Source organism: Heterodontus francisci, chromosome 24 (assembly GCF_036365525.1).
Source record: "Heterodontus francisci isolate sHetFra1 chromosome 24, sHetFra1.hap1, whole genome shotgun sequence".
Classification (NCBI taxonomy): domain Eukaryota; kingdom Metazoa; phylum Chordata; class Chondrichthyes; order Heterodontiformes; family Heterodontidae; genus Heterodontus; species Heterodontus francisci.
The window spans coordinates 76,359,774-76,375,498 of NC_090394.1; the positions used below are offsets into that span (position 1 = coordinate 76,359,774).

At 41.4% G+C, this 15,725-nt stretch overlaps 1 protein-coding gene across 1 annotated transcript in view; it reads left to right on the top strand.

Moving 5' to 3' along the window:
- Positions 1–15,725, top strand: part of LOC137383627 (CREB-binding protein-like) — a 135,254-nt gene that overhangs the window by 52,329 nt on the left and 67,200 nt on the right. Inside the window, exons 6-10 of the mRNA XM_068056781.1 lie at positions 7,212–7,397; positions 8,798–9,205; positions 10,473–10,652; positions 12,144–12,327; positions 12,863–12,981. Of these exons, the coding sequence (XP_067912882.1) occupies positions 7,212–7,397; positions 8,798–9,205; positions 10,473–10,652; positions 12,144–12,327; positions 12,863–12,981 (1,077 nt within the window). The remainder of the gene's footprint in view (positions 1–7,211; positions 7,398–8,797; positions 9,206–10,472; positions 10,653–12,143; positions 12,328–12,862; positions 12,982–15,725) is intronic.

The following is a 15,725-nucleotide window of genomic DNA, read 5'->3' on the forward strand; positions in this document are numbered from 1 at the left end:
TTACCAATAAAAGGTAGCATACCTTAAATAGAAACAAGAAATGCTGGAAATACTCAGCAGGTCTGGCAGCATCTGTGGAGAGAGAAGCAGAGTTAATGTTTCAGGTCAGTGACCCTTCATCAGAACTGTTCTGATGAAGGGTCACTGACCTGAAATATTAACTCTGCTTCTCTCTCCACAGATGCTGCCAGACCTGCTGAGTATTTCCAGCATTTCTTGTTTCTATTTCAGATTTGCAGCATCTGCAGTATTTTGCTTTTATTGTAGCATACCTGTATTTGTATAGCACATTTCACATTTGAAACATCTAAAAGTGTATTAATTGGCAGGCGGATGTAGCAACCACACTGAACCACCAAAGTCCCAAAAATAGCTGTGAGGAGAGAGATCAGTCCGTCTTTTTTAGGTGGTACTGATCGAGGAAGGGATATTAGTTGACACTGGGATATGGTGTTCACATTTAGCAATTCTTCAGCCTGTAGGGTTCTTCCTCCCTACCTCAGTCCATCTGCCACTGGCATCATCATTCATGGCTTTGTCACCGCCAGACCTGATTACCACAGGTGTGAATCCAGGATGGTATGTTGCCACCAGGGTCAAGGATGTCACAGAGCAGCTGCAGAGCACTCTGAGGGGGGAGGGAGAGCAGCCAGCAGTCATGATCCATATTGGTACCAACAACATAAGTAGAAAGAAGGATGTGGTCCTGCAGGCAGAGTTTAGGGAGCTAGGTAAGAAACTAGCAAACGGGACCTCGAAGCTAGTAAACTCCAGATTAGTCTCAGTACCACATGCAAGTGAGTATAGAAATAGATGATAGACCAGCTGAATGCATGGCTGGAGAGATGCTGCAGGAGGGGGGGGCTTTAGATTCCTGGGACATTGGGACCAGTTCTGGGGAGATGGGACCTGTGCAGGCTGGACAGGTTGCACCTGAACAGAGCCAGGACCAATGTCCCAAGATTCTGAAGCCCTCCCTCCTGCACCATCATTCCAGCCACACATTCATCTGCCTTCAATTACTTCCTGGTTCCCACACCCCTGCCAAGTTAGTTTGAACACCTCCCCAGTAGCATTAGCAAATCGCCCCACAAGGACATTGGGATCAGTTCTGGTCGAGATGGGACTTGTACAGGCTGGAAGGGTTGCACCTGAACGGAACCGGGACCAATTTGCTTGCAGGTCAATTTGCTAGTGTTATTGGGGAGGGTTTAAACTAACTTGGCAGGGGTGTGGGAACCAGGAGGTACGTTTAGAGAGAAAAACCAAGATGCACAGAGAATTGGGAGAGACAGCACTAGTGTAGGAAACAGTATGGTATTAGGTGGGGTCAGAGCAAGAGGGAATGCAATAAGGTATAAATTAGGTTTACTCTACATGTATATGAATACATGCAATGTGGTAAATAAGGTTGGTGAATTACAGGCACACTTGGAAATATAATGTCAAGGCAATAACAGAGACCTGGTTCAAAATAGGGCAGGACTGGAAACTAAATATTCCTGGATACAAGGTGTTCAGGAAAGATAGTGAAGGAAGCAAAGGAGGATATGTAGCTGTATTGATTAAGAAAAACATTACAGCGTGGGAGAGAGAGGATGTCTTAGAGGGGTCAAGGACAGAATCTGTTTGATTTAGAATCTATTTGCTGGGGATATTCTACAGGCCACCAACTAGTTGGAAGGATATAGAGAAACAAATTTGCAAGGAAATTACAGAGAGGTGCAAGAATTATAGAGTAGTTGTAGACTGAGATAGTAATAATGTAAAAGGCAGAGAGGGACAAAAGTTTCTAGTGTGTGTTCAGGATAACCTTCTACATCAGTATGTTTCCAGTCCAACAAGGAAGGAGGCATTGCTGGATCTGGTTCTGGGGAATGAGGTGCACCAAATGAATCAAGTGATAGGGGAACGTTTAAGGGACAGTGACCATAGCATCATAAGGTTTAGGTTAGCTTTGGAAAAGGAGAAGGAGCAATCCAGAATAAAGTTAATTAACTGGGGGAGAGAAAACTTCAATGGAGTGAGAACAGGTCTGGCCCAAGTAAATTGGAACTAAAAATTGGAAGGCAAAACTGTAACTAAACAATGGGCTACTTTTATAGAGGAGATAGCTCGGGTAAGTCAAGGTGCATTCCCTCGAGGGGGAAAGATAGGCCAGGCAGATCAAGAGCTCCATGGATGACGAGAGTAAGATGAAGCAGAATAAGGGTGCATGTGACAGATGTCAGGTGGATAATATAATTGCGAGCCAGGCTGAACATGGAAGGTTTGGGGGTAAGTGAAGAAACAAATAAGAGAAGCAAAGAGTATGTGAAGAGACTCCCGGCTAACATAAAAGGGAATCTAACAGTCTTCTATAGGCACTTAAATAGTAAACGGGTGGTAAAAGGAGGAGTGGGCACGATTAGGGACCTAAAAGGGGATTTACTCATGGAGGCAAGGGGCATGGCTGCAGTACTAAACCAGTACTTTGTATCTGTCTTTACTGAGGAAGAAGATGCTGCCCAAGTCATAGTGAAAGAGGAGGTAGTTGAGACACTGGATGGGCTAAAAATTGATAAAGAGGAGGTATTAGATAGGTTGGCTGTACCTAAAGTTGATAAGTCACCAGGACCAGACGAGATGCATCCAAGGATACTGAGGGAGGTAAGGGTGGAAATTGCAGAGGCATTGGTCATAATCTTCCAGTCCTCCTTAGATACAGGCAAGGTCCCAGAGGACAGGAGAATTGCAAATGTTACACCTTTCTTCAAAAAAGAGTGTAAGGACAAGCCCAGCAACTACAGGCCAGTCATTTAACTTATGTGATGGGAACGGTTTTAGAAATGATAACTCAGGACAAAATTAATAGTCACTTGGACAAATGTGGATTAATTAAGGAAAGTCAACACTGATTTGTTGAAGGCAAATCCTGTTTAACTAACTTGCTTGAGTTTTTTGATGAGGTAACAGAGGGTTGATGAGAGTCATGAGGTTGATGTGATGTACATGGATTTCCAAAAGGCATTTTATACAGTGCCACATTACAGTCTTGTCAGCAAAGTTAGAACCCATGGAATAAAAGGGACAGTAGCAGCACGGATAGGAAATTGACTGAGTGACAGGAAACAGTAGTTGTGAACGGTTGTTTTTCAGGATTGGAGATAGGTATATAGTGGGGTTCCTCAGGGGTCAGTGTTGGGACCACTGCTTTTCTTGATGTATATTAATGACCTAGACTTGGGTGTACAGGGTATACAAAATTTGTGGATAGTTCAAAACTTGGAAGTATTGTGAACTGTGAGGAGAATAGTGATGGACTTCAAGAGGACATAAGCTGGTGGAATGGGTGGACAAGTGGCAGATGAAATTTAATGCAGAAAAGTGAAGTGATTCATTTTGGTAGGAAGGAGGAGGAGAGGCAATATAAATTGAAGGGTACAATTCTAAAGTGGATGCAGGAGCAGAGGGACCTGGGGGTATACGTGACAAAATCATTGAAGGTTGCAGAGCAGGATGAAAAAGTGGTTAAGAAAGCATATGGGATTCTGGGCTTTATAAATAGGGGCATAGAGTACAGAAGCAAGGAAATTATGATAAATCTGTGTAAAACACTTGTTTGGCTTCAGCTGGAGTATTGTGTCCAGTTCTGGGCACCACACTTTCAGAAGGATGTTGAGGCATTGGAGAGAGGGCAGAAAAAATTCACAAGAATGGTTCCAGGGATGAGGAACTTGAGCTATGTGGATAGATTGGAGAAGCTGGGTCTGTTCTCCTTGGAGAAGAGATTAAGAGGAGATTTGATAGAGGTGTTCAAAATCATGGGGAGTCTAGACGGAGTAGATAGGGAGAAACTGTTCCCATTGGCCAGAACCAAAGGACACCGATTTTAGGTGTTTGGCAAAAGAAGCAACAGCGGCATGAGGAAAAGCATTTTTATGTAGCAAGTGGTTAAGATCTGGAATGTACTTCCTGAGAGTGTGGTGAAGGCAGATTTAATGGGGGCCTTCAAAAGAGAACCAGGTAATTATCTGAAGAGAAAAATTTGTAGGGCCGTTGGGAAAAGGCAGGGGAGTGGGACTAGGTGAATTGCTCTTGCAGAGAACCAGAATGGACATCTTGGGCTGAATGATCTCCTTCTGTGCTGTAACCATTCTATGATTCTACTTCAGTGCTGTCCCAGCTGGCCTCTCATCATCCAGCCTTCATAAATTTCAGTTTATCCAAACTCTGCTACTAATAACCTCCCCCACACTGCCCCACCTGCCCATCATTCCATTCCCACTGATCTAAGTTGTCAAAGGAGGAGGGGTAGCCCTGATAGTAAAGGACATTAATAAGAAGGGATCTGGCCTCAGAAGATCACGAAGTAGAATCAGTTTGGGTGGAAATTAGGAATAGCAGGAGTCAGAAAAGACTGGTGGGAGTAGTTTACAGGCCCCGAACAGTAGTTATTGGATAGAACGTCAGACGGGAAATTATTGTAGCATGTAAAAAAAGGTAATGTATTAATTGTGGGGGACTTTAATCTGCATATAGACTGAGACAATCAAATTGGCAACAGTGGTCTAGAAGATGAATTTGTAGAATGCTTGTGTGACAGTTTCTTGGAGTAATACGGTGTAGAACCGACTAGGGATAAAGCTATCTTAGACCTTGCATTGTGGAATGAAGCAGGGTTAATAAGCAATGTCATAGTCAAAGATCCACTGGGAAATAGTGATCATAATACCATTGAATTTCATGTTAAGTTTGAAAGTGACACATTTCAATCACAAACAAGAATTGTAAACTTAAACACAGCCAATTACGAAGGTATGAGGGGAGAACTGGCTATGGTCAATTGGGTAAATAGACTGGAAAGTATGGCGGTAAATGAACAGTGGGAAACATTTAAAAAACAATTCAAAGGGTTCAACAAAAGTACATTCCGTTCAAAAACAAAAACAACTAGTCAAGAATGACCCATCTGTATTAGACTAAAAGAAGAGGCTTACAATGTTGCAAAAAAAATTAGCAAGTCTGAGGATTGGGAGTGTGTTAGAAACCAGCAAAGGGCTACCAAAAAGTTGATAAAAAGGGAAAAAATAGAATGCAAGTAAACTATCCAGCAATATAAAAACAGATTGTAAGAGCTTTTATTAGTACATAAAAAGGAAGAGAGTAGCTAAAGTAGACGTTGGTCCCTTACAGGCAGAGACAGGAGAAATCATCATGGGGAATGCGGAAATGGCAGAGACATTGAACAAATAATTGTGTTTGTCTTCACAGTAGAAGACACAAGTTCCAAACCAGAAATAGGCAGTAACCTAGGGGCTAAAAAGAGTAAGGATATTGATATCAGCCGGGAAAAAGTATGGAGAAACTTGAGGGACTAAAATCTGACAAGTCCCTGGGACCAGATACCTACATCTTAGGGTTCTAAAAGAGATAGTTGCAGAGATAATGGATGCTCTGGCTATGATTTTCCGGAATTCCTTAGATTCATGAATGGTCCCATCAGATTGGAAGTTGGCAAGTGTTACACTGCTTTTCAAGTAAGGAGGTAGAGAGATAACAGGGAACTACAGGCCAGTTAGCCTGACATCAGTCGTTGGGAAGATGCTATTATTAAACAATTATTAAAGAAGTCTTAACATTGCACTTGGAAAAGGATAGTATGATCAGAACAAGTCAGCATGGTTTTACTAAAGGGAAATCCTGTTTGACAGATTTATTAGAGTTTTTTGAGGATGTAACTAGTAGGGTAGATAAAGGGGGACCAGTAGATGTCGTATACATAGATTTCCAAAAGGCATTCAATAAGGTGCCACATAAAGGATTAATAGGCAAGATAGGGGCTCATGGTGTTGGGGGTAATATATTAGCGTGGATAGAGGTTTGGTTAACAGACAGGAAGCAGAGAGTGGGCATAAGTGGAGCATTTTCAAGTTGGCAGGCAGTGAATAGTGGGGTGCCGCAAGAATCAGTGCTGGGGCCTCAGCTATTTACACTCTGTTAATGACTTGGATGAAGAAACAGAGTAATGTATCTAAGTTTGCTAATGATACAAAGCTTGGTGGAAAGGTAAGCTGCAGGGAGGATGTAGAGAGGCTGCAAAGAGATATAGACAGGTTAAGTGAGTGGGCAACCAGATGGCAAGTGGAGTATAATGTAGGGCAGTGTGAAGTTGTTCACTTTGGTCGTAAAAATAGAAAAGCAGAATATTTTTTAAAAGGTGTGAAACTGGTAAGTGTTGTTGTTCAGAGAGACTTGGGGGTACTCGTACAAGGAACACACAAAGTTAACATGCAGGCTAGCAGGTGTAGCAGGCTATTAGGAAGGCAAATGGCATGTTGGCCTTTATTGCAAGGGGTTTGGAGTATAGGAATAAAGAAGTCTTACTGAAATTGTACAGGGCTTTGGTGAGACCGCGCCTGGAATACTGTGTGCAGTTTTGGTTTCCACATTTAAGAAAGGATATACTTGCACTGGAGGCGGTGCAGCGAAGATTTACTAAATTGGTCCCTGGGATGAGGGTGTTGTCCTATGATGAGAGGCTGAGTAAATTGGGCCTACATTCTCTGGAGTTTAGAAGAATGAGAGGCGATCTAATTGAGACATACAAGATTCTGAAAGGGATTGACAGGGTAGAAACTGAGAGATTGTTCCCACTGGTCAGGGAATCTAGAACACAGTCTCAGGATAGGAGGTCAATCATTCAGGGCTGAGATGAGAAATTACTACACTCAAAGGGTTGTGAATCTTTGGAATTCTCCAGCCCAGAGAGTTGTGGATACTCCATTATTGAATACATTTAAGGCTGGGATAGATAGATTTTTGGTCTCGCAGGGAATCAAGGGATATGGGGAGCAGGCAGGAAAGTAGAATTGAAGCCCAAGATCAGCCATGATTGTATTGAATGGCGGTGCAGCCTCGATGGGCCATATGGTCTACTTCTCCTATTTCTTGGGTTTTTGTGTCTCCTCCCCAAATGCCTCAAATAGATTTATTTTGACTTATTTATACTCCTGTTTTGTAAATTTATGTTTGTCTAATAAAATTGCTACATTTTGGAGAAGGTACTTGTGGTACTCATTATCTTCCTCTTCTGATTCATGTCTTTCACATGGTGGGGAGAGAAATATCCAGTTTTACTATGTTTAAGACACTATATAAATGCAAGTTGCATCTTTTTGTTTCTTTTGATCTAATGTGAATTGTAACACTCTGTTTAAAATTTCTTCCAGATGGGAATGCCACCTTCCCGATTGCCACAGCCCCAGGGCATGCTGGGAGTGCATGCCAACAACATTGGTCAGCCTTCCCCCCAGAATCAGTTTTTGAATCAGAACCAGTTTCCTGCAGCCTCTGGTGGAATGAATGTGAATAATGTAGGCATATCTCAACCTGCAAACCAGCCTGGAATGAATCAGGTACACTTAGTGCAACCATATCAAGTGCACTTATTAATTTAGGTGTTATTGGCATTGCCTGAGGGAAATGGCAGTAAGTGTAGTTCCCTTTTTTGTGTCATAACGTTGCACTTATAAATAAATGAAGTGCATTTAAACCTGCGTCAGATTTTTAAATTATTTTTTAAAAAGCCATAGTTTTGTAGGGGGCAGGGAATACCCCTAATCCTAATTGAGAATTTATGAATTAATTTTTTAGCTAACTTACTTATGCTAATAACCAAACCACTGGTACTGGGTTCTGAAGTCTTATGCATGGAGAATGTTATGTGTTTGAGTTGCTTTTTCTCAAGATTTCAACAGAGTGCTTCTAAATGTTATTTTTGGTTTCTTTTGGTGTCTTGTGTACAAAGGAGCAAGAACGTTGTAACACTGTGAAGTGATTTTGAGTCAGGGCGGAGTAAATGTTTGGACAGGAGGCGTGTTATATGAAATAAAAACAGAAAATGTTGGAAATATTCAGCAGATCTGGCAGAATCTGTGGAGAGGAACAGAATTGACTTTTCAGGTCGATGACCTTTCATCAGAACTTTTTTATCAAATGGTCATCGACCTGAAATGTTAACTCTGTTTCTCTCTCCCTAGATGCTTCTTGGCCTGCTGAGTATTTCCAGCATCTGCAATATTTTGCTTCTAGTGTAGTATGGTTTGGTGGCTCCGAACCATTAATTTCTCTGTTCCTTCCCCCATCCTTGACTGACATCGACACATTCATTGTAATGGAAGCTGAAGCATCAGAGAGTAGACATTGCAAAATTGTGTAGGGTTGAGCAGGCTGTTTAGTGTGCTTCTCAGTATATTCCAACTTCAACAAATAGTCATGTTCAGATGAAATCCTTGCATTTTGCAGTTGCATTTAATTTGTGAGCTCAAAATAAGTTTGGAAAATGTGCAAAATCTAAAGAGGGTGAGGATTACATTGGCAATAATGCCCAGGGTTAATTCATGTGAAGTTTCAGAACATGGTGATGTAGTTGCTTCCCTATAGAATGAACTATGCAACTAAACTCACTGAGTATCAGTATTCTATATGGCTTTGATCTCCAGCTGAATGTTTCATCCAGAACTTTTTTCAAATGCTTTGTATTGTCATTGTTGAGTGAACTACTAAAAATGGCTTGAATGCTAACAAATGGTGTGGAATAAACATTTTATTCAACATGCTGGTGCTCAGCTATTGCCACTGAAACATTTTGACTGTGCTATTGTGCCTTATATATTTTTAAAACCTCCTCCATTTAAAACATAGCTAATTGAACTACTTTAAACTATTCTCAGTTGTGACTGTTAATATGTATAGTGGCAGCAAACCCAAGTACTTAATGTGTTAGTGAGATGTCTTGTGATTTCTTTTGGAGCAGACTCAGGCACCTGGCACTTCACTTCCTTTGAACAACGCTGTAAGCATAATAGGACTACCCAGCGCTCAGATGCATTGTCCACCGGTGTCTCAGCCAACTCTCCGGCAAACCCCTTCACCTGCCCCTGTTGTCGCCACTGCTGCTGGAAGTATGCCATCTATCCAGCATTCAGCCCCATCCAGCATGACTTCGCCTCAGCCAGCAACTTCCCAGTCTCAGGCCTCCACTCCAGCTTCCTCCTCAGGTCGAGCCTCGACGCCAACTCCAGCGCGGAGTACAACCCCGAATCAGACTCCACCTCGGACCCAAACTCCAACACAGCCTCCAACTCCAGTACAGTCACAACAGTCGGTACCAACACCACAACCAATGCAGCAGGCAACTGGGCCACCTCAGCCTGCCACTCCTGTAAGTAGCCTTGCTAGAAACAAAAAAGGTTTCGTTTGAACGATAGCAGTATGAGAATTGTAGCCTCTCGTAGTTGTTGAAATGATTTTTTTTTTTCTTCCACCCTGGCAAATATTTAATCACTGTGTTCATAAAGTAGCAACTTGTTTCCCCAGTAACTTAAATGCCATCAGAAATATGGAGAAATTCTGAATTTTGCACATTGAACCCTGAAGTTTTTAATGTCCTTTACTGTTACAGAACTTACTTGTTAATCCATTATTTTTGGCTGAGCTGGAAATGCTCCTAGTTTACCCATGTCTAATCAAAGCAATGTATGAAAGACACTTGATTGAGCTTCAAAAAAACTTGTATTTAGCCCAGGGTGATATGAAGGCCCTTTTTCTTTTTGCTGAATGACACAGTCCAATGTGAAATGAATTTGGCCAGTCTCAAGCAGGTGCCGAGTGAATATGAGCCCACATCATGAGACTGCTATAGTCCGTAAGTCTGATTGAGCGAGCCCATAGGTTGGGCAGTGGAAATCGTCACATTGGTGCAATGAAATCTACACTTCCAGAATTGCTTTTCTGAAAGTGAGGCAAAGCAGAAGGAGCTTGACTCTGCTTTATTGGATATGAGTATTTTTTGGCCATAGGTGCCCAGAGTCTGACTTCTTCTACCTTGATGAATGTAAAAGATAGTTAATTTTCTTAATTGGCCTGGAAGTCGAGAGTAGAATTAGTTGCCTGCCTTTTGGGAAGCTGTCTGGTATAAAGCACTTTTTTTGTCTTGCGCTAATATTGGACCATTATAATTCCCCCTCCACCCCCAACCCACCTTCCTGTGCCATTAATATTCTTGTTGTCGCAGCCATTGATAACTTTCTAAAGGGTGTGCCCTGTATACAAAAGGTTCAGATATAAAAACAGTTCTCTCTGCAGAGTTAATTATGCCAAGGTGTTAAATACATTTTGAATCATTGGCATATCCATGTTCTGTGCAGTACAATCAGGTGTCAAGCTAAGGTGATATTCCTGGAACCATCCCTCAATCTGCACATCAATTTAGTTTGCATTTAAAATTAAATTTTATCTCATTTTCTTTGCCTAACGTGCTGTAATTGGTAGATTAAAGTAGATATTAACTATGATCTGCATTCCACTCATTAACTCATGTATAACGAAGCTGCATGAGTTCTCAGGTTCTTTTTCCACAACTTCTCATTGTGCTATGTGTTTTTACGACTGCGACTGAAATATTTTTATTTCTCTCCCAAATTTTAAAGCTCTCGCACTCTGCAGCAAGTGCAGATGGTAAAGTAGCTACCCCAGCCTCCGTGGCGAGCACAGACACAAATTCTCAGCAGCTCGTAACTGAAGCACCATTGTCTGAAACGAAACCAGAGATCAAAGTGGAAGAAATGGAATCGGAGGTACCGGAAACCCAGACGGAAGTCAAAACTGAGGTACAAAGACTAGCGGATGTCACCTTAACAGTTTCAAGTATTGCTGTAGGTGTAACTTTACCCCTGTGTTGTTGATGAAATATGGTAGTCCAAAATGAGTTAGACATTTTCCCAAGTCAGCTTCAACTTTTTTTGTTCTGTTTAACTCTGGTTCAGACAGACCGTGCAATCTGGGAGCCAGTTGCAATTGACCTGAAATGTCCTTACTACCATATCAGGGAATCTCTCAGGCAGTAAATTGGGCTTAGTACATGCAATGTGGGCTACCAATGCAGAGTATTGATATTTGGCCACCTATAAGCTCCATTTGCCTCTTGTGTATGCAGCAGTATCCTACCATTAGTGGATTTATTTCCTCTGCCTCGAACAGTTTTGGACTGGCCCCAGGCCTGCCTGAGAGAGCAAAGTGTTGGGCACAGTAGAGTTTGGTAAGGATAATTTTTTTTTCATTCTTTCATGGGATATGAGCGTCGCTGGCTAGGCCAGCATTTATTGCCCATCCCTTATTGCCCTTGAGAAGGTGGTGGTGAGCTGTTGCCTTGAACCACTGCAGTCCTTCTGGTGCAGCTACGCCAGCAGTGCTGTTAGGAAGGGAGTTCCTGTATTTTGACCCAGCGACAGTGAAGGAATGGCGATATAGTTCCAAGTCGGGATGGTGTGTGACTTGGAGGAGAACTTGTAGGAGGTGGTGTTCCCATGTATCTGCTGCCCTTGTCCTTCTAGGTGGTAGAGGTCATGGGTTTGGAAGGTGCTGCCGAAGGAGCCTTGGTGAGTTGCTGCAGTGCATCTTGTAAATGGTACACACTGCTGCCACTGTACGTTGGTGGTGAAGGGAGTGAATGTTGAAGGTGGTGGATGGGGTATCAGTCAAGTGGGCTGCTTTGTCCTGGATGGTGTCGAGCTTCTTGAGTGTTATTGGAGCTGCACCCATCCAGGCAAGTGGAGAGTATTCCATCACACTCCTGACTTGTGCCTTGTAGATGGTGGACAGGCATTGGGGAAACAGGAGATGAGTTACTCACCACATAATTCCTCGCCTCTGAGCTGCTCTTGTAGCCACAGTATTTATGTGGCTGCTACAGTTCAGTTTCTGGTCAATGGTAACCCCCAGGATGCTGATAGTGACTATGCAGGAAAGGACTCTGGCCACAAAGCAGCTGGAATTGAAGGTAGAGAGGTTGTTTAAGAAATTGATTCGGATGATGCATCAATTGTTGAACTGATTAACCTGTTACATTGAATGCTGATCATCAGAATGCCAAGACTACAGATCTCCAAATTATATTTATTAGGAACTGAAGCACTTGAGTAGCCCAGATAAAATCTTCAGATAGTTTTCAGGCAGTAAAGTCTATTGGTGTTACTGGCTCTTCAAAGAAGAATACAGTGCAATTTATGAATGTTAGTGTAATGGTTCAAAGGTGCCAGTTAGACATGAAGCTGCTTTCTTAGTTATTGTCATGTAAACATCTGATTTTCTTCTGTCTCCAGAATGATGAGGTGTCTTCATGTCCACAGTTGAAGGAAGAGAGTAATGAGAGCCTTGAGACTAAGCAAGAACCCATGGAGGAGGAGGAGAAACCAGAGATCAAAACTGAGCCCAAAGAGGAAGAGGAGGCTGGCGCCAATTCATCATCTCAGTCATCGGCATCACCACCTCAGTCACGCAGAAAGTGTAGGTGTTTGTGGGTCACTGAAAACAACTTATTCAAATACCTTCTGCGGACAAGGGCTTAAGGATGTTATTTTGTCTGTGGGGAGATGGGAGATTCAAAACTACAATATGAAGGAATTCAGTACAGTCCTCCACTGGTAAAATTGCTGCTGAACATTACCATGGCATAAATAGGAAGTTTTACATTGGGATTGTCACTGCATGGAAATGTAAGAGAACTATCTCCCATAATGAATTTCTGCTTTTATGCTTTGTGAAGCTGTGCATTGTTTTACAGTATCTGAGCTTAATAGGTATTCCTGTTATAAATGGCCTGAGCCAAGTGTTTATTTAGTTGATATCATCTAGATGGTTGACACTCCTCTTGTGATCCATAATGTTAAAAGCTACTGTAACCTTTTGATTAAGGCATAGTTGACATATTAGAGTTGCAATGTGAATTTTATTGGTTAGGAACTGAAGGTGGAATGACTATCTCTAGAACAGGGTACAATTCTTTGGTAAGCTGATGTTGCTGTCTGTTGTTTCCTGATAGTTTTCAAACCAGAGGAACTACGACAAGCTCTTATGCCCACGCTTGAAGCATTGTATCGTCAGGACCCAGAATCATTGCCATTCCGGCAACCTGTGGATCCCTCACTTTTAGGAATTCCAGTAAGTACTGGTCACTAAAGACTGTTGACTATGCTACGCTCAGCAACTGGAAAAGCAACGAAGGATAGTTTTCACTGAATGGAATTTAAACCATGTTTTGAAATATTAAATGCTTTTTGTGACAGGGGTTTCCTGTAGCTGAACTTCACTAAAGTTTTAAAATATGTACAACTGATGTGTTTGTTAGCCTGGCTCACTTGGTTGCATTCTCACCTTCACACTCATAATCTAGGCTGTCACTTAGCGCAGTACTGAGGAAGTACTGCACTGCCAGAGGTACCGTCTTTCAGGTGAGATGATAAACTGAAGTTGTATTTGCCATCTCAGGTGGACGGAAACGATTCCATGGCACTGATCAGATAAGAGCAGGAAGTTATCCCAGTCTCCTGGCCAACAGTTCTCCCTTCAAAGGAGATTATCTGGTCATTTATTAATTTGGTGGTTGTGGACCTCACTTTGTACCAGTTGGCTGCTTCATTTGCCCAAGCAACAGGACTGCAATTCAAAAGTGATCTTTGGTTTTAAAGAGCTTTGGGATGGCATGAAGACATGATAAGATGCTACATAAATGCAAGTTCACTCTTTTTCTTTTAACGAAAGTGAAACCCTATTGGCCCAGCAGCATCCCACAAAACAGAACTGAAATGGCTGCTTTTAGTCAGACTTCAACTTGGTGGCAACCAAACTTTATCACTTCATTCCTATTGGGTTCAGACTAAAAAAATGGTTAGGTTACGCTGATGGCAAAGTCTGCTGACTTCTGCACTGCTCCAAAGTGGCTGAAAATGTTCAGTGAATATCCTTATGACTCTGGATTCAGTTCAGAAGTTTACTGTCTTGAGTAAGCCAAAAAATACTGAGTTGTTTTGCACTCCACGTCCGGATAAATATGCATCTCTTCAAAGATGACTGTGGCTGAGATGTAATATTTCAATACTGAACATTGCAGTATAGATTGCAAAAAAAAAAGCAAATGATTCTGTCACTTTTTTGAAAAGCTATTTCTGTTACCTGCAGTGCAGATTATGCAACTTTTAATCCTACAAATATGTAACATGGCAGTTCATTACAACTACTTCTGTACATAATTTTGATTACCAATTAAATGGGTTTTGCATATGCTAACTAAATATATGAGGGTGGGAGAAGAAATGCTGTCTGATTTTTCTTTTCAAAGACACTGCGATTTTCTTTGCGTTGTACACATACGGTCATCAATCCTCAGCTGCTATCTGGAAGATATACTGAGTGCATTGTATAGTTGTAACTGGTCCTTGGTTCTTTCCTGGTATATGACTGCAGTTTGTTCAACAGAATGTAGAAGTTTATGTTTCATTGTCCCTGAGGCTTAATAATTGCGGCTGTCTGAGTTTGGTAAAATACTGCTAAATCAAGCAGTGTTGGTCTATAGCTCATTCTTTGTTCTAGAGGAAGCTAGTGGTTTAGTGGTTTGCCTGAGAGAATGTAAAATCCTCCACTTTTTCTTAATAGCCACAGATCAGTTTGATATCAGTAAATTGCAACTTTGTTAACCACACACCTCCTGCTCTGTGTATGAGTTGCACATGGCAGTAGGTTTATTGATCCAGCGAGGCTGTGATTGAGAATTCATGAATATTCATCTTTTTTCTTGCGTAGTTAGTAAGATAACTTTGTTTGAATAACAAAATCAAATCAGCAGTATGGATGTATTGCTGATGTTTGAAAGATTATATCCCTCCTGAATCCAAATTACAAATAACACATTAAAGAAAAATTCCCCTGGATTCCTGATGAAAATGTCTCTTGAATATTCTGTTTTCCTTTTGTGGTGATTAATTAGGGATATTGCACAGTAGCGATGTGTTAAGATATCGCCACTCAAGGCTGACCAGATCAGTGACTTACAGTCGTCCGCGATTGGTGATATTCAACTAATTGCAGTGCATTGTTGTCTGATGAGACCCCTTTAGGAAGGATATACTTGCAAATTTTCGTATTTTACAGAGTATTGGGAGCAAAGCAACAATAGGTGAGCAAAATTGTGTGCCTTTTCTAATCATCCTGAGATGTCATAGTTCCAGAGTGAATAAAACAATAAACCTTTGCTAATAAACACTTTAGTACTTCACATATGTAAATCCAATACTACACTACTGTACTGTGCAGCTTTAAAAAAAAAGCTAAATTAACAATCATTTCCCTTTACATACAAATACATACTCACACACATTTTAGTTCATTGTTATTCTAGAAGCCAACAATTCTGATCACTAGTGGAAATAAAAATAAAATGGGGCATGATGGGAATCTGAACTATAAATTGGAAATGCGTGACAGATCTGTCAGCACCTGAGAAGAGGACAAGTAGTTAATGGTTTAGGTGGAAGACTTATTAATCTGTCTTTTCTCTCTTCAGATGCTCAGGGATCTGTTGTATTTCTTCCATTTTCTGTTCCTTTTGTTGCATTGATCCATAGCTTAGCAGAGTATATTATGTGCGCGCACACACATTGTTAACGGATGGTTAAAAAGTTTGAGTCCTTTGGAACATTAATACTCAGTGCTTGATGTTTTAAACCTGAACGGTATGCTCTCCACTGCCAGAGTATGCAGTTATGGGGTGTACTGCTAAATTGCTTTTTTAATTTTTTTTAACATAATTTGTATGATACAGTGAAGCACACTTTAAAACAAAGGTGGAAAGTTTATTGGGCAGTGGCCCTCCTACAATAACTCTAGACATAAACATGTCAAATGACAAT